The sequence below is a fragment of the Nuphar pumila genome, chromosome 1 (assembly GCF_984573655.1).
Source record: "Nuphar pumila chromosome 1, dmNupPumi1.hap1.1, whole genome shotgun sequence".
NCBI lineage: Eukaryota > Viridiplantae > Streptophyta > Magnoliopsida > Nymphaeales > Nymphaeaceae > Nuphar > Nuphar pumila.
In genome coordinates, this window is record NC_143249.1 from 69,758,774 (window position 1) to 69,785,199 (window position 26,426).

At 36.8% G+C, this 26,426-nt stretch overlaps 1 protein-coding gene across 3 annotated transcripts in view; it reads left to right on the forward strand.

The window, feature by feature from the left end:
* Positions 1–26,426, forward strand: part of RNEE/G (RNAse E/G-like protein) — a 187,853-nt gene that overhangs the window by 147,836 nt on the left and 13,591 nt on the right. For all 3 annotated transcript variants that reach the window (XM_089998291.1, XM_089998298.1, XM_089998304.1), the window contains one exon: positions 15,427–15,539. In XM_089998291.1, the coding sequence (XP_089854417.1) occupies positions 15,427–15,539 (113 nt within the window). The remainder of the gene's footprint in view (positions 1–15,426; positions 15,540–26,426) is intronic.

Sequence of the window (26,426 nt, forward strand, 5' to 3'; positions counted from 1 at the left end):
CGGTGGCGAATACTTATCTCACGAATTCCAAAACTATTTAACCAAAAATGGCATTTGCCATCAAAAGTCATGTCCTAGGACTCCCCAACAAAATGGCCTAGCGGAAAGGAAACATAGGCACATTATAGAAACCGCTAGAACATTACTTGTTTCCAAGAATATTCCAAAGAAGTTTTGGGCCGAAGTCGTTCTAACCTCAACCTATCTAATCAATAGTATGCCCTCTTCTAAGTTAAAAAATGCTTCTTCCTATGAAAAACTCTTTAAAGTTTCACCCGATTTCAATCGTCTTCATATTTTTGGTTGCAAATGTTTTGTCTTATTACATAAAAGGGATAAGTTATCTCCAAAAGCAATTGAATGTGTTTTTCTAGGATATGGTGAAAATAAAAAAGGGTATAGATGTTATGATTTTAAGAATGATAAACTATATGTTTCAAAAGATGTAACATTTCTAGAAGAAGAAAACGGTTTTGATAAAATAGAAGAAACAAATGAAATTGATTATATATTCTTATATGATCTTATTGATGACATATAAGAAGATTTTCTTGAAAACATAGACGATACTCGTGAGGTATCCCCTCTTGACATAACACCCTCAAATGATAGTGATTCAAATATAAATATTCATGATAGTGATACCAATATAAATGTTTACTCAAGAAGAAATCAAGAAAATCCTATTAGTGCCCTCGAAAAATACTCTCAAATTTCTGAATCCACTGAGGAACCACAAGTTAGGCATTCTTCTAGAATATCAATACCCCCAAATAGGTTTGTATCCTATGATTCCTTAACTCCCAACTATCGGGCATGTTTAATAACCCTACATTCTTATTTTGAACCGGCTCACTATAATCAAGCTAAATCTATACCACATTGGGTTGAAGCAATGCAAGTTGAACTAAATGCTTTAAAAAAGGCCAATACTTGGGAAATAGTTAATCTACCCTCACACAAAAAACCTATTGGTTGTCGCTGGGTCTTCAAAGTTAAAACTAAAAGCGATGGGTCCTTAGAACGATATAAAGCTAGATTAGTTGCTAAGGGATATTCCCAAGAATATGACATTGATTACGAAGAAACATTCGCTCCCGTAGCTCGAATGACCAGTGTCAGGACCTTAATAGCTGTCGCATCAACCAAAAAATGACCTATTTATCAACTTGACGTAAAAAATGTGTTTTTAAATGGAAGTTTAAGTGAAGAAGTTTGCATGGATCCGCCACCCGGAATTAATATTAAGCAAGGTCAAACACTTCGGCTTTTGAAGGCATTGTATGGTCTTAAACAAGCTCCTAAGGCTTGGTATGATCGTTTCAGTGATATTATGATAAAGTTAGGATTTCACTCTTGTTATACTGACACTACTCTTTTTGTTAAACTTGCAGGTTCTAGTATCATAATTTTGTTGCTTTATGTTGATGATATGATTATCACTGGGAATGATCAAAATAGTATTATTAATGTTAAAAATATGTTAAAAAATAATTTTGATATGTCTGGTTTAGGTTTTCTCAGATATTTTCTTGGAATTGAAGTTGCATATTCTCCTAGAGGATATATTTTGTCATAGATGAAGCTTGCTGTAGATATATGTTCTAAGTCTGGGATTTCTGATGATAAGAAAGTAGAGACTCCTGAGGTTATTAATGCCAAATTGCGGTTGGAGGATGGGGTTCTTCTAGAAGATCCCACACCTTACAGACAATTCATTGGGTCTCTTACCTATTTAACCATCACCAGACCAGATATCACTCATGCGGTTCACTCAGTTAGCCAATTTCAGCATGCTCCTACAACTGTGCATATGAGTGCTGTTCTCCGAATCATCCGCTACATTCGGAATACCATCAATAAAGGGCTATTTCTATCCTCCTCTTCTTTCTTGAATCTTCTTGCTTATACTGATGCAGATTGGGGAGGTAATCCCTGTTAAAATGTAAAACTGTACACATATGTATATATAATAATATTATATTATTATATATATATATATATAAATACATTTTTCATTTCTTTCTTTTCTGTAATTTTTTTCCTTTATTTTTATTTTTTGTCTTTATGTCATCTAGTTCAGTTTGAACTAGAATGACTGTTGCTAGTCAAGTCCTGTCCAGACTTGACTAGCAATAGAGCTGTTGGACTGACACAGTCCAACAACTCTTAATAGAGCTGTTGGACTGACACATTCCAACAGCTCTATTTAGAGCTGTTGGACTGTGTCCAACAGCTCTATTGAGTCCTCTTTCAGCTGTGTATATAAAGGGGTGCAGCCCCTCTTGTATTTCATTCCAATGCTTCTTAAGCAATTGGTTTTTCATATCAATAAAGAATACATTTTTATTTTTATTTCGTTTCCAGTTATACCCTTTTTAAGGGTTATGCTTTAGTGTCATTCTTGACACTTGCCCTTGTTAATCTAAGCTCGTGTTTCGAAGATCTCCATTTCATTTCATGGTATCAAAGCCGCAGAAGTACTAAATCTTGAGGAAAAGTTGTCTCGGTTTCCGTGCCCGTTTGCAAAAGTGTTCGCCACTTGAAGAGAAGTGTTTTATCACTTCATTAGAGAAGCTGTCTCGGTTTCCGTGCCCTTTTGCAAAAGTGTTCGCCAATTGAAGAGAAGTGTTTTATCACTTCATTAGAGAAGATTTCACATCTTGTTGTATTGTTTTTTTTTTTCTTCTTTCTTTTTCATTTTCCTTCTTATTTCTCTTCTATCCCTATTCTTTATCTCCTTGTAATCGATGGATGACAATGATAAAGTCACCATCATGCCTATGAAACTAAGCGATACGAACTATGTAACATGGGCTTCAATCATGAAGCACCATATATGGGGAAAAGGCTTATGGGGGATTGTGGATGGTTCCGATTCGGAACCTAAGCTATCTCTTACTAAAAAGGAGGGAGATAAAGAGGTCCCTCTATCGGAAGAAGAGAAAATCAAGGCTATTGCCTCATACGAGAAGAAATGGAAAGAATGGAGAATATCTCATGCAAAGATAATGTCATGGCTTATCAATAGCGTTGACATTAAAAAATGCTCAAGTCTTGCCAAATTTGATCATGCCGATAAGGCATGGGAATACCTTAAGAATATGTATTCCCTTAAAGATATTGCACACGTGTGCAACCTCCAAGAAAAAGTTCGAATGATGACACAAGGAGACAAAACTATTCGTGAATATTACAATGGGTTGTCCGAACTTTGGGAAGAACTTTCCCTTTTAGAACCAAAGTGGCATTGTGCCGAAGACATCGAGCTTCGTCAGAAACAACTCGATGCTGAACATTTTTACCAATTTATCACTGGATTAAGGCCGGAATTTGAAACCACTAAATCGGCCCTACTTCACCATGGAAAAATTCCTTCTATTGTTGAAACTATTGAAGAGTTAACAATGGAAGAAAATCGTCTCCGGAAAGGTTCTTTAAAAATTGAAGATGATTCCGTTTTAGCCGTGTCTAGACCAGGGAATCATGTTCGATCATATAGGCCTCCTCACTTTAACCGACAAAATGGTGACTATGATAAGAAGAAAGTTATTTGTCATCACTGTCATGAACCAGGACACTACAGGCCACAATGTCCCAAACTTAAGGAGCTGAGAGAAAAAAGAGCTGCAATTGCTGGATCGGAGCCTAAAGATCAGGATGCACCAGTTTCCCTGGCCCAACTAATGGAGATTCTTCAGCCTCTCATCAAAGGTGCCTCTTCCTCATCTGAAGCTTCAACCGGTGCAGCAGCCTCATCTTTTTCTGATCTAGGTAAAATTTCTTGGCTTCTTGACTCTGGTGCATCTTTTCATATGACCCCAAATAATCAAAGTCTATCCAAATGTGTTAAAAATAAAACAAGTGTGTCAAAGGTCTTTACTGCTGATGGGACTTCTCTTGAAATAGAAGGAATAGGAAATTTTGAAAAAATTTATAAAACAAAAATTTTTTTTATTCCAGAAATTAGACATGTTCTCAAATTAAATTTAAATCTTTTATCTGTATCTCAAATTTCTGATTATGGGTGTAATATTTCTTTTTCTTCTCATGGTTGTTGGGTACAGGATCGCCAGTCAGGCAAGCTGATTGGGGAAGGCCATAGAGAAGGAGGACTCTATTACATGGATTTTTTGAAAATGCCGAAGAAAGTTTTTTGTTATAATATTCAAAAAATAGAGTTGGAACTGTGGCATAAGAGACTTGGTCACCCACATATAGCCAAAATCCAACATTTTCCAAATCTAGGGAAATTTTGTAACTCTGAATCATTTGATTGTAAAGATTGTATTCTCGGCAAAATGAAAAGATTACCATTTCAGAACAAAACCTTTTTCTCTTCAAGACCACTTGAATTAATACACTCGGATGTTTGGGGTCCTGCACCAATAATTTCTAAAGGAGGATTTGTTTACTATGTTATTTTTGTCGATGATTTCTCCTGACATACGTGGATATACTTTCTCAAACATAAGTCTGAAGCATTTTCATACTTTCAAACTTTTCATAATATGGTTAAAAACAAGTTTCAAAATGATATTACTATTTTTCGCACAGATTCAGGGGGAGAGTTTTTATCCACAGATTTTCAAAATTATCTTAAATTGCATGGCATCACACATCAAAGATCTTGTCCTTATACACCTCAACAAAATGGACTGGCAGAACAAAAACATCGCCATATTATAGAAACCACTAGGACTTTATTAATAGCAAATCAAGTCCCGAAAGACTTTTGGGCAGAAGCTGCCTTAACTGCCACCTATCTCATTAATAGGATGCCATCTTCTTCGTTACAAAATATCACTCCCATTGAAAAACTTATGAACATTTCTCCAGATTACTCTAGACTAAGAATATTTGGGTGCAAATGTTTCATATTTACTGACAAAAATGATAAACTTTCCCCTCGTGCGATTCCCTGTGCCTTTTTAGGATATGCTGAAAACCAGAAAGGTTATAGATGTTTTGACTTCAAAAATAATAAACTATATGTGTCTAGAAATGTTTCCTTTCTTGAAAAGGAGAGCTTCTTTGATTTTAGAAAATTAAAAGACGTCACTGAGTACTCCTTTTTGCTAGATCTAATATCAACATCTGATGAATATGACCTTGATTGTAACTTTGATGATGATCAAAGAATTATTGATCTTAATGTTGAAAATGAAGAAGTTCATAGAGATACTAGTATTCAATATTCCAGGCGACAAGAGTCTAATCCTCCATGTGCACTTGAAAAATATTCTAACATTCCAACTAGACAATCATCCCGAATCTCGAGGCCTCCAGGAAAGTTTGTATCATACGAGTCTTTTTTCACCCACATATAGGGCAGTTATTGCATTAATTCACTCATATGAAGAACCATCCACATATTTTCAAGCAAAAAATGATATCAAATGGATAGAAGCCATGAAAGTTGAATTAGATGCACTTGAAAAGGCTTCTACATGGAATATTCAAGATCTTCCTTCAGGGAAGAAAACTATAGGATGTCGATGGGTTTATAAAATTAAAACCAAGAGTGATGGTACTCTTGAAAGATATAAAGCCCGTTTAGTAGCCAAAGGTTATGCCCAAGAATATGGGATTGATTATGAAGAAACCTTTGCTCCGGTGGCTCGTATGACTACTGTCCGAACCTTAATTGCCTTAGATTCTATCAAAAAATGGTCTATTTTTCAAATGGATGTCAAAAATGCTTTTTTAAATGGAAAGCTAGTTGAAGAAGTATACATGGAACCCCCTCCTGGTCTAAGTATTCCTAAGGGTAAAGTCCTTCGCTTAGAAAAAGCTCTTTATGGACTTAAACAAGTACCAAAAGCTTGATTTGATAGGTTTAGTCGTGTTATGATTGATATTGGTTTTCAATTCTGTTTAACTGACACTGCTTTGTTTATTAAGAATTCTGATGCAGGGATCATTGTGCTTCTTCTCTATGTGGATGATATGATCATCACCGGAAGCGATAAACAGGGAGTTGAAACAATCAAAACACTTCTTAAATCTCATTTTGAAATGACTGATTTGGGCTTGTTGAGATACTTTTTAGGCATTGAAGTTGCTTATTCTCCTAGAGGATATTTATTATCTCAGACTAAATTTGCTTTTGATATTGTTTTCAGGTCTGGTATTACTGATGATAAGAAAGTTGACACTCCAGAAGTTGTTAATGTTAAAATGAAGATTGATGATGGAGAACTTCTTGCAGACCCTACTCCTTATAGACAGCTTGTCGGGGCACTTTCCTATCTATCCATTACCAGACCAGATATAGCACATGCTGTTCATACAGCAAGTCAATTTCAACATGCTCCTACTTCTGTTCATATGGGAGCAGTCATGCGTATTATCAGATACATCAAGTCCTCTCTTTCACGAGGACTTTTCTTATCTTCCTCCTCTTCTCTTGATTTAATTGCATATACTGATGCTGATTGGGGAGGTGATCCCAATAACAGACACTCAACCACTGGCTTTTGTGTCTTTTTAGGGGAATCATTGATCTCGTGGAGGTGTAAAAAGCAGCAGAAGGTATCTCTCTCATCCACCGAAGCTGAATACAGAGCCATGGCAACCATGACCATGGAAGTAGTTTGGCTCCGACGACTGCTTGCTGACATGGGAGCTGAAGCAGCAAAGGCTTCACAAATGTGTTGTGACAACAAAAGTGCGATCTACATTGCCAGTAACAGAACATTCCACGAACGCACCAAACACATCGAAATGGATTGTCACTACGTCAGAGAGGAATATCTACACGGGATAATTGATCTGCCATATGTCACTTCAGAATATCAGTTAGCAGACTTCTTTACAAAGCCTCTCGCTGCTCCCCGATTTCACTTTCTCTTAGACAAACTTTCGCTCATTGTACCGTAAGTTTGAGGGGGAGTGTTAAAATGTAAAACTGTACACATATGTATATATAATAATATTATATTATTATATATATATAAATAAATTTTTCATTTCTTTCTTTTCTGTAATTTTTTTCCTTTATTTTTATTTTTTGTCTTTATGTCATCTAGTTCAGTTTGAACTAGAATGACTGTTGCTAGTCAAGTCCTGTCCAGACTTGACTAGCAATAGAGCTGTTGGACTGACACATTCCAATAGAGCTGTTGGACTGTGTCCAACAACTCTATTGAGTCCTCTTTCAGCTGTGTATATAAAGGGGTGCAGCCCCTCTTGTATTTCATTCCAATGCTTCTTAAGCAATTGGTTTTTCATATCAATAAAGAATACATTTTTATTTTTATTTCGTTTCCAGTTATACCCTTTTTAAGGGTTATGCTTTAGTGTCATTCTTGACACTTGCCCTTGTTAATCTAAGCTCGTGTTTCGAAGATCTCCATTTCATTTCAATCCCAATGATCGAGTCTCAACTACTGGTTTTTGTGTCTTTTTAGGGGACTCTTTGATTACCTGACGATGCAAGAAGCAGCAGAAAGTTTCACTATCATCCACTGAAGCTGAGTACCGGGCTATCGCAACCACGACAATGGAACTTGTATGGTTTCGCAGTTTGTTTAAAGACATGGGAGTTGATATTACCGAAGCCTCAAAACTATGTTGCGATAACAAGAGTGCCATCTATATTGCGAGCAATCATACTTTTCATGAGCGTACAAAACATATCGAAATGGATTGCCACTATGTTCGTGACAAATTCTTACGAGGAACTATTGCTCTTCCATATGTCACTTCAGAATATCAGTTGGCGGACTTCTTCACTAAAGCTCTTCCGGCTCCTCGCTTCATGTTTCTTCTTGGCAAACTTTCCGTCATTTCCCCGTAAAGTTTGAGGGGGGGTGTTAAAATGTATCTAATATATATATATATATGTTAAAATGTATCTAATATATATATACTGTATATTACATCAATACCCGATAGGGGTATTTTTGTAATTTCACATCGTTGTTTTAGAAAACAACTATTTTCTTTTCTTGATAAAATGTAATTTTATTTTTTGTTTTTTTAAATTCTTTTTTTATTTCTTTTGAGGACCTAAAGGGGCTCCAACCTTAGAGTTGTTGGAGCCCCCAACGGTCACAAATGTGACCGTTGGGGGCTCCCAACGACTCTATGGGAGCCCCCTTTTGGCTCTCCTTTTGAGGCCTTTTGGCCATCCCTTTGCTCCTCTCCCTTTTGTATAAATAGGGGTGAACCCCTTGTATATTTCTCATTCTAGAGAGCTTTCACTCTTCTCAATAAGAGGCTTTTTATATTGTTGCCTTTTTAAAGGCTTGTGCTTGTATTGTCCCTTTGTGGACTTGTGATATTGTCTCTTTTATTCATTGTTGTAAGTGCTTGTATGCACTCTTTATATTTCCGCAATATCTCATTACAGGACAATCTTCGAGATACATACTCTCAAGAAACTAATGTGAGTCGTATCCTGCAAGTCGAACAGGAGATATATAATTTGCAGCAAGGAGAACAACCCTTGGCTCAGTATTATGTCTCTATCAAAGCAGCGTTTGAAAGACTCAATGCCCACAGGCCTCTGTGTTGTTCGCAGCAAAAGGATCATCAAGAACAGACTATGGTAGCTCGGTTTCTCACAGGTTTATCTTCAGAATTCTCTGTTGCAAAAGTCTAAATGCTGACTGGATCCGATGTCCCTACTCTTGCTGATGTATACAATCGTCTGAGTAGACTTGTGATTTCTCTTCCACAATCTCACCCTGTGTCGCAGTCATCTGCTCTAGCTGTCTCATTTGGTTATGAACGTAGAAATATTCAGAATATTAGAGGATGAGGTCGTGGAAGAGGTATTGGAGGCAGAGGAAAACTTCAATGTACTTTATGTGGAAAATCTGGACATTTAGAAGATCGCTGCTGGGATAAGCATGGCCGTCCAATTCCTTCTTCGTCAAGGCATAATGTTCCAAATGCTAATGTTACTACACTAGAGGTAGCAAATGCAAATGATAATACTTCTGCAAGTGATAATATCACCCTTAGTCGATCAAAATATGTGAGCTGATAGCACTTCGTCCCTCAAGCTCTTCTTCTCATGTAGTTGGTGTGGCCTACTCAACAGGGAATCATCTTCATCTGAATGATAGTAAGTGGATTATTGACTCTGGTGCATCCAGACATTTGTATGGGAATTCACTTTTCTTTTCAGATCTAAAGGATATTACTGTTCATCGAGGAGTCTCATTAGCAGATGGAAGTTCCTCATCAGTTGTTGGTCAGGGAAATATTTCTATATCCTCCTCCTTGCAGTTGAAAAATGTTCTTCATGCTCCCTCGTTTCCTCAAAGTTTACTCTCTATTAGCCGTCTTACCAAAGAACTAAACTGTAGAGTGATATTTGACCTGATGGGTTGTTATTTTCAGGATTTGCTGACGGGGAAGAAGATTGGTGGAGGCTATAAAGAAAATGGAGTTTACTACCTACATCATCTAGTGGGCAATGTTTATGCTGCAGTAGAACACTCATCCAACCCTGTTCAGTGGCATTATCGCCTTGGTCATCTTTCATTGTCAAAGCTTCATTATGTCTTCCCTCAAATTCCTTCTACTACATCATTTCAGTGTGAAGCATGTCAGATGGGCAAGCATCATCGTAGTTCGTTCCCTTCTAGTCAGAGTCAGTCTAGTCATAAGGTTTTTGAACTTCTTCATGCAGATGTATGGGGTCCTAGTAAGATTCCTACTAGGACTCAGTGTCGTTATTATCTTGTTATTGTTGATGATTTCTCGAAACTGTCATGGGTGTTTTTAATAAAAGAAAGATCTGAAGTTCCAAGTATTATCAAATCCTTAATTCTTGAAATAAAAATTCAGTTTGAATCTGCTTTCAAGATTGTTCGCACTGATAATGCTCTTGAGTTCAAAACAAAAGCCTTGTTGCAATTTTATCAAGACTATGACATTCTACCCCAAACTACTTGTGCCTATTCCTCTCAACAAAATGGTGTGGCTGAACGAAAACATAGGCACCTTCTTGATGTCGCACGTACCCTTATGATTCAATTAAATGTTCCTGCGTCATATTGGGGTGATGCTGTTGTCACTGCCTGTTATCTGATCAACCACATGTCTTCATCTTCCGTGGGAGATCAAATTCCACTACATATCCTAAATCCAAATGCCCCACTCTTCTATTTGTCACCTAAAATATTTGGATGCGTTTGTTTTGTGCACAAACTTGGACCTGACCTTGATAAATTAGTTGCTCAAGCTACAAAATGCATGTTTAGAGCTCCACCCCCTCCAGTGCCTTCATCTTCTTCTTCTCCTGAGTAAGTACTACTGACAACAGTGATCTTCATGATGATAAAACAGGCCAATCGCTCTACGGAAGGGGACACAACAATGTACCTTATATCCCATATCTCATTTTGTTTTCGATGCCAGAATTGGAAATCAGATGAAAGCTTTTGTTTCAGCCTTATTTGTTGAAACTATTCCTTTGAACTATCAACAGGCAGAGCTCGATAATAGGTGGAAGCTGGCCATGCAAGAAGAAATGGATGCCTTATTGTCTCAACATACATGGGATCTAGTTGATTCCCCAGTGGATGCTAACATTGTTGGATGTAAATGGGTATATACAATAAAGTACAAATCAGATGGTTCTATTCAAAGGTACAAGGCCAGATTAGTAGCAAAAGGGTATACTCAGACTTATGATATTGATTTCTTTTAAACTTTTTCTTCTGTTGCACGGATGGGTACCATTCGTCTTGTTCTCTCCGTTGCCGTTCACCACAGATGGAGTTTATGTCAATTAGATGTGAAAAATGCATTTCTATATAGGGATCTATCTGAGACAGTATACATGCAACAACCTCCTGGTTTCGAGGTTGAGGGGGAGTGTCAGAAGGTGTGTAGATTGAGAAAGGCGATATATGGTTTGAAACCAAGTCCGCGTGCCCGGTTTAAGTTGTTTGAGGTGATGTCAAGTTTTGGCTTCAATAGGTCAGCGGCAGACCATACTTTATTTATTAAGAAAACTAAATAAGGTATTATTGTTATGGTTATATATGTGGATGACATCATTCTTACAGGAGATAATATGAAAGATATTGAAGCTACAAAGGCTCATCTTCAAAAACATTTTGTTACAAAAGACCTTGGTTCACTTAGATATTTTATGGGTATAAAAGTTGCCAAGAGTCGTGAAGGGATGGTTTTGTCTCAACGGAAGTATGTTCTTGACTTATTAAAAGAGACTGGAATGTTAGGAGCTAAACTAGCAAATATTTTCATGGACCATAAAGTTCAGTTGTTTGAAGAAGGGTCGAAACTTGTTGATAGCAAAAGCTATCGCTCACTAGTAGGGAAGCTACTATATGTAACTCTGACCAGACCTGATATTACTTTAGCAGTAAGCAAAGTTAGCCAATTTATGGACAAACCAACTGAAGTACACTGGAATGCAACAATAATGATTTTCAGGTACTTAAAATCTTCTCCTGGAAAAGGGTTATTATTCAAGAAAGGTGGAACCCTGGAAATAGTGGCTTACTCTGTTGCTGACTATGCAGGATCTGTAGTGGATAGAAAATCTACCACAGGATTCTGTGTGTTTATGGGAGATAACCTAATTTCATGGGGAACTAAGAAGCAAAATGTGGTTGCCAGGTCGAGTGTAGAATCAGAATATAGGGCTGTGTATCAAACAACTGCTGAATTAATGTGGGTTCGAACCGTACTAAATGATCTTCAGGTGAAGATTTCCTCTTCCATGACAATGATGTGTGATAACAAGGCAGCCACATATATAGCGAACAATCCTGTCTTTCATGATAGGACAAAACATATTGAGGTTGATTGCCACTACGTAAGAGATATGGTTCAAGCTGGTCATATGGCTACCAAATATCTAAAGTCGGAGGACCAAGTTGCAGATATGTTTACAAAGCCTCTTGCTAGACCAAATTTCTCAAAATGTTGTGACAAACTGAGCATGATTGATATTTATGCTTCAGTTTGAGGGAGAGTGTTGAGACTAATTGTCCTATTGAGTTTTTAAACTTAAGCTTTCTTAAAAAGTAGGTTATTTGATATTTCATAATTAAGGAGGGACTTGTATGTAATTTCTTTTATTGGCTTCTCTCTATTTAAGTTAAAGGAGATTATCCCTAAGTAGAATTAATGAGTTCTCTCTCTCTCTCTCTTTTCTTCTGCCTCGGTTCTGGTGCACCTCATTCAAGTTTCCAGAGTTAATATCCTTGTCGTAGTATCCTCTGGGCATCTTTCAAAACCTTTGTTATCTCTATCAAAATTGTCACTCTAAAAACAAAAACAATTCATGCGTTTCTGTTTTTATGACCAACAATTGCTTCTTTCTTTCCATTTTAAATTGTTCTCTGGACATTTTATCAATATGAGGTGATCGTAACAAAATATATTTGACTCGTGATTCAGGCAATCCAATATGTCATGTGTATAATCTACTAAGAGATATAATGCTCAGTGTGCAACTAATTATAGTCTCAACAATTAGGTTTTTGAGGGTTTTTAAAAGTGACATTTAAAAATGACATTTTCAAAAAGATAATGTAGTAGATCTTAAATCACTTTTTGCAAACTGCAATTTGAACTACAAAATCAACTTTTCAAAATGAAGTACAATTATACACCTTATTTCATTAAACATTTTCTTTTAGGTCTGATACACATTTCCACTGAAGATCTGAAGGGTCGATAAATCTCAATTTTGTTTGGGCCGACATCCCTCCATACTTCAAATGTGCCGATAACATTAACGGTGGCAAGTTCCACCACCCATTGGATATCTGATTGGGCCAAAAATTCTGTATCCCTTTTAGAAAATCCAATGAGCCACTAACTCGTGGGGGACTCCTTTCCCATTGATTACGCCAAAAGGCCACTTGATTTCACAAGACTAAGTCAACTGTGCTGATAAATCCCAATGACGAGCCAAATGGGTTGATTACCCTTTTCAAAAGGGGCCCATAACCTTGAAAAGGTTGTTGGGGGTCAATATACCATCCTGCAGGCGGTCCACTTACATTTATGTGGACATTTTAAATCACAATTATTTCAATTCAATAAGCAATATATAACCAAAGATTTTAAAAACATTTAAAATAAAACTTTCATTTAGTTTTTAGTGCTAACTCCGATTTTTTTCCCTGAATACACTTTCAAATAAACTCAAAGAAGCAATTATCAAACCAACAATGACATTTGCATACCATTAAAAAGGATAATTAAATCCATAAAGGCTATAGTTAATTACTTTTAATGCAATTGAGGAAAATTTGATGGCTTTTCAAAATGATTTAGAAAACTAGTGTAACTTGAAAGAGGTTGTTAAACCACATTTATAACAATAAAACTTTATGATTTTTGAAGATTAGTAATTTGAGAAGGATATGGAAGCTGAAATTAATTATTGGATTTATCATATTAATTACTAATCCACTACCTAAGCAAAAGACTAACATTTAAAGCATTTGAAAGTGGAGTAATCTAATTTCAGAAGCTCTGGCCACAATCAACTTCTTGCGAGCAAATCAATATGTAACATGCTTAATTGTAAATATTAAAATTATAACTGTCATGAAACTCCTTTTCAGAAATCCAACTTTAATTATGAAAACTAGGACTAATTATCCATAAGAAACAAATATTTTGGCATTTTAATCCTAATTAACAGGACCATAATTGCTTACAGAACTTACTTGAGAATATATATATATATATATATATATATATATATATATATATATATATATATATATATATATATATATATATAGGAAAAGTGGTAGCTGCCTACCACTCTTTTGGCCTACCGCCAGCCTACCACAAGGGAATGGTTGTTTTCGGGTTATTTTTCGCAAATCTGACCCTTTAGATGTATTCGACATGGTCAATTTACTAGGAAATGACAGATAAAAATTATGGTTTTTTAAGCCTTCAATATTTATGAAAATATTAGACAGTCAATTTTTAAACCTTATAAAAACCTACCTGTATGTCAGAATCGGACAATCCAAGAGTTGATTCGTATAAAATCATGCATGTCAAATACATCCATATGATCAGATTTAAGAAAAAAATGGAAAAACCCTTCAAAAGTACGGTAGGCTAGTAAATTGGTAGGCAGCTACCACTTACTATATATATATATAAATATATCCCTAGTCCCTACTTATGGAAGGCATTTAACTACCTAATTACAAAATTAAAATTAATAAAACCCCACTCTAAATATCAAAAATTATAATTAACTACATATAAAACTAATTTAAGAAGCCTAATTATTAAAAAACATAATTAATCACTTACCTGGATAAAAACTCCGTAGGTCATCGCGACTCCCTTTGCTCCTAGCCTCTCCTCTTCCTTCCCCTCTTTCCTTTTTTCATACATCCTAGACCCCTAGGGTTATTTATAGAGGGACTATGGTGGCAAAAGGAGGAGGCTAGGTTGGTTGGTGGCTGGGGGCGAAATTGCCATTGCACCCTTGGCCTTCTTATTTAAATATACTTATTTACATAAAAATAAATGTCCTCATTTATGATATTATATGTAAATAAACAAATACCCCCTATTTGAATCCATTAAAAATAGCTAAAAAGTAAAATTCTTGAAGAATAAAAAGTCAACTTTAGGTTTCAATACAAATTTTAGAATTTTGTAGGTGGATCCAAAATTGCGCCTCTTGAAATCTTAAGTATTTCTTTGGTCTTATATTTTTAAGAATTCTATTTTTACATATTGTTATTTTTTGTCAAAAGTTTGCGAAAAAATCTTTCATAATTTAATTATTAAAAAATATTGTCCCATTACAAGCACCTTTCACAGCACTTGGACAGATAAGGACCTAGGTTTGACTTTTATACAGATCATTATATTTAACGTAAAATTAAGGCTTATAAGTTATAACTATGGAAAATAGAGTATTATATTACAACCATACTCTAGGACACTCCTTAAACTCAATATATGTCAAGGCATAATGTGAGGATTACTACAGAAGTACAGGGTGCAACTTAAAAATACTATAGGACACTCCCCAACTCATTATATGCCAAAGGTTAATATACGAGTCAGGAAATTGTGGGATCACAAGTTACCAGATTACTGTTGCATTCCCTTATATTAAACATTAAACTGTATAGAGTATCATTTACAGTGGCCAATGACCATGAATTGCAACAACTTGATCTAGGTTCTATCTCATGGTACACTTGCCTATTGCAATTTCTAATAATATTTCGTCTTTGGGTTATGTAATCTAGACAAGTTCTCCCCATGGACTTGCTAAATTGTAAGCTAATTCTGTGGAGGGTGGGTGAAATCCCTATTTCCAGAACATAAAGATTATATTCCGCTCTCATAATTTTCTATGCTTACATATAGTATGGAAAGTTGTTCAAGTTTATAAACTCTTTTAGTTGACTCATGTTCTTCTATTTCCTATAGCGAATAAAAGGTTGGTTTATGAGGAAATCAAGAAGGCTGTTGAGAGGGACCGGTCATTGGTCAAAATTTCTGAATTATCTAGACATGGTCTGATGGAAATAACAAGAAAACGGGTACATACCTTGCATCTAATGTTTCCTTTAAGATTTACCCGCCAACCCCCACAATTGTTCATCATGCACATGTATGAAATAATGTTGGTATGAAACATCTGGATTCTTTTACTTACAGTCATTTTAGTTCATCTCTTTATTCTCTACATTATAGTACAAACCTGCTGTTGAATTGATTGCAGAACAATTTGCCAAATAATTTTTTGAATCATTTGTTTATATGGATTCATTAATGATTATATCAAGGATCACTAATTTCTTGAAACAAATATTATGCCAAAAGTATCAGTATTATAGTCTGAAGCAGTACACATGGATACAAAACTCACATGCACTCAGAAAGAGCATGGTGACCAGGCCCACATCACGATATGGACATGCATTTGCTGTGGTTTGACCTGTTTTGCTAGTTAGGCGAGCATAAGATGTAGGCTGTGGTTGGAATACACAGAAAAATGATTGATACATAATGATGCTCGATAGTCACATTATAAGAATTACTTGAAATATGGTAAATATGTTTAACTAATGAAGGCAGAAGTAATATATAAACATGACACGTTATAGTAGCCATTTATACAGGTTCTTTCACATTGATCAACAAATCGGGGGTGATCCTGCACAGTGACTGCAAAGTCAAGTTGGTGGCAGTTTAAACTTTTGATGTGTCGACTATTTTTGTTTTAATTATACAGATATGCTCAAAATGAATTCCTGCCTAATGATTTGGGAAAGTAGAGAACTAAAGAAAGATAAAAAATGATAGAGGTGGCATATCTTAACTACTTAATATGATTTGGTGTCATTTGTGTGATATTCTGTGATCAATGTTAAATAATGTATCATAACTAGGATAACTAGTTTTTTTTTACTTTTTCATTTTAGTTTAGTTTGTATAGGATTTTTACCTTTTTTTAGTTCAACTTTTGTTTGTATTGGACTAGTCAACATTTGACTAAGTCAAATACAAAGAGTCGGACTCCCAACGACTCTCTCCTCTACACCCTATTTTGTGTATAAATATGGGGCATTGCCCCCTCTTGTAAAGTGTATTTTTTGTGTGGATTACAATCAATAATACCTCTATTTTTCTTGTTGTTGAATACCCATTTGGTGGGTATTTGTGTATGAACCATTCTTGGTTCTTGTGAGTGTTCATTTCAGTACTTTTGGTGGAACTCTTTGAGTATCCATTGTTGGTGATCTAGTGAACATCCTTGAAGGAGCTCATCTTCTTACAATCAATGTATGCAAATATATCCAACAAATGAGATAAGATGCACAAGAAGAGAGGTGAAGAGCACAGTGTGTCGTTCTTTAGTAGGGCAGGAGTAAATACACACAAGGATCGACCTCTTGTTTTGGTTACTGTTACCCCTTTAACAACTATGTTCTTATGAGTTTGAACTCTGAACAAGGTTGTGACTATACAAGAAATAAAAATACAATAAGATGAAGAACCAATGTTGTTAAAATTGGTTCACTAGGTGAATCAGTTTCTTAAAAAAAGGAAAAAACCAAATTGAATCTATCTTGAATCGTCCCGTTTTTACCATCAGATGACGTGTTATTAAAAAAATAGTTTTTTTTTAAAAATATTTTTACCCCCCTTAAGAAATATTTAAAGAATAAATCAAATCAACCTTGAATTGGCCTCTTCTGAATCGGCTTTGGGTCGATTCGATCTGAATCAGCTGATTCATGCCAATTCAGACCAATTTTGACCAATTTGCTAAGAACTATATATTATTAACGCGTGATATTTCTGTTGTTCATGAGTCTCGGATCTTATCTAAATCCGATCCAAACCCGATTCTGGATATGTTTATATTGGTTTTATTATTTTACTTTTTGTATTCTTATTTTACCCCTCATATTGTTTAACCTCTTGTATTGTGTAATATTGTTGTAAAGTGCCTTTATGTAACAGCTTTCAATATAATAGAGAGGATACACACAATTTCCCAGATTGGGAATCATGACCTTTGGTGCAGCCATATCACAGACTTGTCATCTTCTTTCTTGTTCCAGTGGTCTGAACAGTTTGGTTACCAAAGTTTTATATAATATATATATATATATACAAGTTACACATGCAAATCAAACTAGATTCTGATTATGCTCCTAGGCTAAGTATGAAACTGAACAGTTGATTGTACTTTGGTGAACACATCAGTTTGATAAATAAAGATAATACATAGTAGTGAAATATTGCCCCAAGCCACTCTTGTTGCAAAAAATGACAATCAATTTCAATATGCTTCATATAATCATATGCTTGTGAAATTCTGCATTCATTGCAATATGAATAATTACTCTGATTATCACAATGTAAGGCAGTGGGCACCAAGACAGTGACTCCTATATCCTCAGGAAGCCGACACAACTATTCCACCTTAGCTGTAGTCTGCGCCATATCTCAATATTCTCTCGACGGTGGACAAAGCAATTCTCTATTGCTTCTTACTTTTCCAGGAGATCAAGGAGTCTCCTAGGAGAATATAAAAGCCAGTAATGAAATCTTGTATCCTACTGCGTCTAAAACTTGCATCACAATAGGTTCTGTGCTCTAATGAGGAAAGAACAATACATTTGCATGGTGTCCTTGATGTAACGGATGATCCTTAGGACAGTTGCAAGATGAACTGTGTGAGGTGCACTCATAAACTAACCAAGTGTACATGTCATGTCCGGACATGAGATAGCCAAGTAAATCATGCTCTCAACCAACTGCTTATACTTAGTGGGATCACTAAGTAACTTACCTACCATCAGTAGCCAATAGTCTGACATGAGCCTAGGAGTATCTACTTTCTTTCTGTTCTCTACCAGTCGCTTTACCCACTAGATCAGCAGCATATTTATGCTGGGATGACAAGTATTCCTCCTAAAATATGCCTCAAGTCCCAAAAAGTAACACAATACTCCTAAGTATGTTTCTTCCTGAGTGGCTTCTGGTTGACCTTCTATACACAACTTATTTTTCTCAAAAAACAAAACGCTAGTCAAGTGCCACACAAAGGTGTTGTTATTAGAATTCGTCCACCAATGTTCGGTTGATGCTGAGGAAGGAGATGATTGTGAGAAAGAGGGGCGGCTGCAACAAATGATACAATCTTTCATGCAAGGATCGTGCCCTATATGTTATATTTATACTGGAAATTAGATTGGGTCTGGATATTACACTGTTACATCAGTTCCAGACCCAATATAAATAATACAAAGACTTTTGGATTGATACATAGATTTTGGGTCTAGATCCAAACCCGTAATTGGTAAAACAACCCAGTCTCAATACCCTCACTCAAGTTATGCATGGTCATGCACTATGGACAACTTGCTCTTCAAGAACCAAAATTGTATGCTGGTAAGACCTTTAGTGAACAAATCCGCCACCTGATCAGCCGTTCAAATATAAGCAGGTTCAACTTCCATGTCTTCTACCTTTTGCCGAATAAAATGTTGATCAATCTCTATATGTTTTGTACGACTGTGATGAATGAGGTTGAAAGAAATCTGGATGACACTCTGATTATCACGTAAAAGAGTAGTGGGTAGAATAGTTTCTCCTAATTCTACCAAAAGATGCCTCAATCATGTAACCTCTGCTGTAGCTGCTGCCATAGACCAATACTTGGCCTCAGTACTGGATCGTGCAATTGCACGTTGTTTCTTGCTACTCCATGCTATTAAGTTTCCATCAATAAAAACACAATAGCCAAACACCGACCTTTTGTCATCTGGTTCTCCAGCCCAATCAACATCTGCATATACAATTAGTCGATGTTGCTCTCCTTTAGTCTTAGATTGATGATAGACTAAGCCATCCCCAAGTGTTCTCTGTAAGTATCGAAGGATTCTCTTGACAACATTCATATGTTCTGTGCGTGGATCATGCATGAATTGCGAGACTTGATTCACTGCATACACAATGTCTGGTCTAGTGAAAGTGAGATATTGAAGCATACCCACAAGGCTGCGATATTGTCTGGGATCTCCATATGCCTCCCCATCCTGAGCATTGAGCTTATGATTCAATACACTGGGAGTGGATAGAAGTTTACAATCCTTCATACTTACCTTATCCAATAAATCCAAGGTATATTTATGTTGAGTTAATGAAAGATATCTATCCCGTCGGTCTACCTCAACCCCCAAGAAATAATGTAGAATCCCCAAATCTTTCATCTTAAACTTTCGACTAAAGAGAGTTTTTGTAGCTTCTATATGTTCATCAGAATTTCCAGTAATAATAATATCATCTACATATATGAGAAGTAAAATACTGACCTGACGATCTCGAAGGATGAATAAGGAATGATCGAGGTGAGATCGAATGAATCCATGTAGTTGAACTTCCACAGAAAAGCTATCAAACCAAGAACGAGAGGCCTGCTTTAGCCCATAGATGGCTCTTCGTAATTTATAGACATGGGTGTTGGGGTGGTGTTCTGCATAACCAGGGGGCTGCTCCATATACACTTCTTTCAGACTGCCATGTAAAAATGCATTTTTGACATCAAGCTGACTGAGAGTCCAACCATACTGAACCAACAAAGATAATCGAATGGTTTCCATCTTGACTACAGGGCTAAAAGTCTCATGAGAGGACCATACTGAGTAAAGCATTTGGCTACAAGTCTCGCCTTGTAGCTTTCAATGGATCCATCAAGTTTATACTTGATCTTATAGACCCATTTAGAACCTACAATATTTTTGTCTGAGGGTCTAGGAACAATCTCCCAAGTTCCACATTCATGCAAGGCTTCCATCTCCTCGTTCATAGCCTCAATCCACTTGATTGACATGTATGCCTGCGAGAAACTGACGGGTTCATCTTGTTTTTCAATCTGAGAAACAAATAATTGCAGGTCCGTAGAAAAGTTGTTATAACTGACCCATCTCTCAATAGGATGGCGAATTCTTCCAGTCCGCCTGGGCTGCACATCAATTTGTTGAGCATTCTGCTTGTTTCGTTGTACATAAGCGACTCCTTGAAATTTTGCGGTATCTGAAGTAGGCATGCTAGGAGCCTGCACATTTCTCAAGTCTTCCATCTAAGGCTCTACATCGGTCTCACTCCGTTCAACAGGTGATGTGTGACATGAGGGAACATCATGTGTCTCTATCTGGTTAAGTAACTCAGTAGCAAGCCATGGCTGATACCACTCAACGGCTCTATTGTGCCCATCTACACTTCCTGAGTCCTCAACAATGGTTTCATCAAACACAACATTTCGTGAGACTCTGATGCGATGAGTGGTGGGGTCATAGCATTGATACCCTTTGTATTGATCGGCATATCCAACAAACTTGCACATACATACTTTGTCCTGAAACTTATCACGTTGAGAGCTATCAATATGAACGTAACATATATAACTAAACACTCGTAATTATTATAAAAAAGAGCAAAATAAGGGGATTGGTTCTCTAGCAATCTCATGGGTAGACGATTTATGATATACACAGCTGAGTGGAAGGTTGTCATGCAACATACTTGTGGAAACTGAAATGAGGTGCACCAGAACCGAGGCACACACACACACACACACACAGAGAGAGAGAGAGAGAGGAGAGAACTCGTTAATCTCAATTAGAGCTAATCTCCTCTAAGTTAAATAGAGAGAAGCCAATATAAAAAATAATTACATATAAGTCCCTCCTTATTTATGAAATATCAAATAACCTACTTTTAAGAAAACTTAAGCTTAAAACCTCAATATGACAATTAATCTTAACACTCCCCCTCAAGCTGGAGCATAGATATCAATCATGCTCAGCTTGTCACAACATTTTGAGAAATTTGGTCTAGCAAGAGGTTTTGTAAACATATTTGCAACTTGGTCCTCCGACTTTAGATATTTGGTAGCGATATGACCAGTTTGAACCATATCTCTTACGTAGTGACAATCAACCTCAATATGTTTTGTCCTCTCATGAAAGACTGGATTGTTCGCTATATATGTGGCTGTCTTGTTATCACGCATCATTGTCATAGGTGATGAAACCTTCACCTGAAGATCATTTAGTACGATTCAAACCCACATTAATTCAGCAGTTGTTTGAGCCACAACCCTATATTCTGATTCTACACTCGACCTAGCAACCACATTTTGCTTCTTAGTTTTCCATGAAATTAGGTTATCTCCCATAAACACACAGAATCCTGTGGTAGATTTTCTATCCACTACAGATCCTGCATAGTCAGCATCAGAGTAAGCCACTATTTCCAGGGTTCCACCTTTCTTGAATAATAACCCTTTTCCAAGAGAAGATTTTAAGTACCTGAGAATCATTATTGTTGCATTCCAATGTACCTCAGTTGGTTTGTCCATAAATTGGCTGACCTTGCTTACTGCTAAAGCAATATTAGCTCTGGTCAAAGTTACATATAGTAACTTCCCTACCAGTGAGCGATAACTTTTGCTATCAACATTGACCCTTCTTCAAACAACTGAGCTTTATGGTCTATGGGAATATTTGCTGGTTTAGCTCCCAACATTCCAGTCTCTTTTAATAAGTCAAGAACATACTTCCGTTGAGACAAAACCATCCCTTCACGGCTCCTGGCAACTTCTATACCCAAAAAATATCTAAGTGAACCAAGATCTTTTGTAACAAAATGTTTTTGAAGATGAGCCTTTGTAGCTTCAATATCTTTCATATTATCTCCTCTAAGAATGATGTCATCCACATATACCACCATAACAACTATACCTAAGTTAGTTTTCTTAATAAATAATGTATGGTCTGCCGCCAACCTATTAAAGCCAAAACTTGACATCACTTCAAACAATTTTTGAAACCATGCACGCGGACTTTGTTTCAAACCATATATCACCTTTCTTAATCTACACACCTTCTGACACTCCCCCTCAACCTCGAAACCAGGAGGTTGTTGCATGTATACTGTTTAGACAGATCCCCATATAGAAATGCATTTTTCACATCTAATTGACACAAACTCCATCCATGGTGAACAACTACGGAGAGAACAAAACGAATGATATCCATTCGTGCAACAGGAGAAAAAGTTTCAAAGAAATCAATACCATAAGTCCGAGTATACCCTTTAGCTACTAATCTGGCCTTGTATTTTTCAATAGAACCATCTGATTTGTACTTTATTATATATACCCATTTGCATCCAACAATGTCAGCATCCACTGGGAAATCAACTAGATCCCATGTATGTTGCGACAATAAGGCATCCATTTCTTCTTGCATAGCCTGCTTTCACCTGTTATCGAGCTCTGCCTGTTGATAGTTCAGAGGAATAGTTTCAGCAGATAAGCCTGAAATAAATACTTTCATCTGAGTTCCAATTCTGGCATCGGATACAAAATGAGATATGGGATATACGGTACATTGTCGTGTCCCCTTCCATAGAGCGATTGGCCTATTATCATCATCATGAAGGTCACTGTTGTCAGGAGTACTTACCTCAGGAGAAGAAGAAGATGAAGGCACTGGAGAAGGTGGAGCTCTACGCACATATACCAATGGAGGATTATGAAACTCTGAGGAGGATAAAGTTTGGTTCGATAATGAGGTTACATATTCCAAAGGAAAAGGAGGTACAAGTAGTGGAAAAGAATCAACTAGATCAACTTGCATCTGAGTACCGGTACTAGAATAATATGGAATGGATTTCAAGAAAGATACATCCGCACTGACATACTCTCATCGAGAAATTGGATCATAACATCGATACCCCTTTTGATTTTTTGGATAACCTATAAACATGCATTTTGTAGCTTGAGCAGCTAATTTATCACGGTCAGGTCCAAGTTTGTGCACAAAATAAACGCACCCAAATATTTTAGGTGAGAAAGAGAAGAGTGGGGCATTAGGATTTAAGATATGTAGCGGAATTTGATCTTTCACGGAAGATGAAGGCATGTTGTTGATCAGATAACAAGCAGTGATAACCGCATCGCCTTAATATAACGCAGGAACATTGGATTGAATCATAAGGCTACGTGCGACATCAAAGAGGTGCTTGTGTTTTCGCTCAGCTACACCATTTTGTTGAGAGGAATAGGCACAAGTAGTTTGGGGTTGAATGTCATGGTCTTGATAAAATTGCAACAAGGCTTTTGTTTTGAACTCAAGAGCATTATCAGTGCGAGCAATCTTGACAACAGATTCAAACTGAGTTTTTATTTCAAGAATTAAGGATTTGATGATACTTGGAACTTCAGATCTTTCTTTTATTAGAAACACCCACGACAACTTAGAAAAATCATCAACAATAACAAGATAATATCGACACTGAATCCTGGTAGGAATCTTACTAGGACCCCTTACATCTGCATGAAAAAGTTCAAAAACTTTATGACTGGACTGACTCTGACTAGAAGGGAACGAACTCCGATGATGCATGCCCAACTGACATGCTTCACACTGAAATGATGTAGTAGACAGAATTTGAGGGAAGGCATAACAAAGCTTTGAAAATGAAGGATGACCAAGACGAAGATGCCACTGAACATGATTGGATGAGTGTTCTACTGCAGCATAAACATTGCCCACTGGATGATGTAGGTAGTAGACTCCATTTTCTTCATAGCCTCCACCAATTTTTTTCTCGTTAGCAAATCCTGAAAATGACAACCCATCGGGTCAAATATCACTCTACAATTTAGTTCTTTGGTAAGACAACTAACAGAGAGTAAACTTTGAGGGAATGAGGGAGCATGAAGAACCTTTTTCAACTGCAAGGAAGAGGATATAGAAATACTTCCCTGACCAACAACTGGTGAGGAACTCCCATCAGCTAATGAGACTCCTCGATGAACAGTATTATTCTGTAGATCTGAAAAGAAACGCGAATTCCCACACAGATGTCTGGATGCACCAGAGTCAATAATCCACTTACTATCATTCAGATGAAGATGATCCTCTGTTGAGTAGGCCACACCAGCTACAGGAGAAAAGGAGCTTGAAGGCCTGCGAGCTATCAACTCATCATATTCTGCTCGACTAACGGTGATACTGTCACTTGTAAAAGTATTGTCAGTTTCATTTGATACTTTTAGCGTAGTAACATTAGCTTTTGGAGCATTAAGCTTTGATGCAGAAGAAGTTGGCCGTTCATGCTTATCCCAACAATGATCTTCTAAATGTCCAAATTTTCCACAGAAAGTACATTAAAGTTTGCCTCTGCCTCCCATACCTCTTCCACAACCTCGTCCTCTAATATTCTGAATATTTCCACGTCCATACCCAGATGAGACAGCTAGGGCAGATGACTAGGACACAGGATGAGATTATGGAAGAGAAATCACAAGTCTACTTAGACGATTGTATGCATTAGCTAGAGTAGGTACATCGGATCCAGTCAACATTTGGACTTTTGCAACAAAGAATTCTGAAGATAAACCCATGAGAAACCGAGCAACCATAGTCTGTTCTTGATGATCCTTTTGCTGTGAACAACACAGAGTTCTGTGGGCATTGAGTCTTTCAAACGCTGCTTTGACGGAGGCATAATACTGGGCCAAGGTCTGATCTCCCTGCTGCAAATTATATATCTCCTGTTCGACTTGCAGGATACGACTCACATTAGTCTCTTGAGAGTACGTATCTTGAAGGTTGTCCCACATCTGTTTGGCTGTATTATAGTAAATTAGACAATCTGCAATATGAGGTTCGACACTATTCATGATCTATGACATAACTATGTCATTATCTTCGTCCCAAGTAATATATTTTCCCACCTTTTCATTAGGTTCAGTTTCTAAAAAAATGTGTTTTCTACGATGTCCAGATACCGACATCATAAAAGTTCTGGACCACCTGGCATAGTTTGTTTTATTCAATCTCACAGAAGAACCATACGAGAAGGGGTTTGCAAATGCCTTATATTCCCCAATAGCCTCATTTTTGGTATCAAATTTCGAAACTTCACCCATAATATGGGAGGTATTTGATGCTAGTACAACTGCAATAAACCAAACAAAAAAAATCACTCTATTAATCTCTCAGATTCTGACTCTGGGATGTTCACCAACCACCCAAGGCTATTTCACGACTTCAGAATCGAGTTAACAATTTCAGTTGATACAGGAACGTGTTTTATGATCACACGACAACCACTTTCACGACCACTCAAGGCTATTTCACCACACCAGAACTGAATTCACGCCAGCAGAGACATCGTGTTTCACGATCACACGAGAGTCTATTTCACGATTTCATTGGGTTATTCAACCCACATCAGAAACAGTAGAAGAAATCAGATAAAAAAACGTAGATCTGGGAAAAACCAGAACATAGTCAAACACGACATCTAATATGAGCAACTGCACACGACAGAAAAATCCCACGACATAGAGAATTTTTTTTTTCAACATCCAAATCCTTGATCTGCTCGCAACACCCAACTCTGCCGCAACCTGATCCAGTTGACAACACTGTCACCGTGACCTTTAGGTCTGATTATAGATCTGTGTCATGACATTAGTCAGACATCAGATCTGTGATCAGATCTATGCAATTAGAAGACGAACAAAAAATATGCACTTGTTTACTGTTTATATATATTTTTTTCGAGCCTTTTGATGTAGATCGATCACGCGCTCACGCTCCAGAGATCCACTGCTCTGATACCATGTGGAAACTGAAATGAGGTGCACCAGAGAGAGAGAGAGAGAACTCGTAATTCTCAATTAGGGCTAATCTCCTCTAAGTTAAATAGAGAGAAGCCAATATAAAAAAAAATTACATACAAGTCCTCTAACCTACTTTTAAGAAAACTTAAGCTTAAAACCTCAATATGACAATTAATCTTAACAATACTCAAGGCCCTTTCCACAATGTGTCGATGTTTTCTTTCTGCCACACCATTTTGTTGTGGTGTATGTGGGCAAGATATACGAC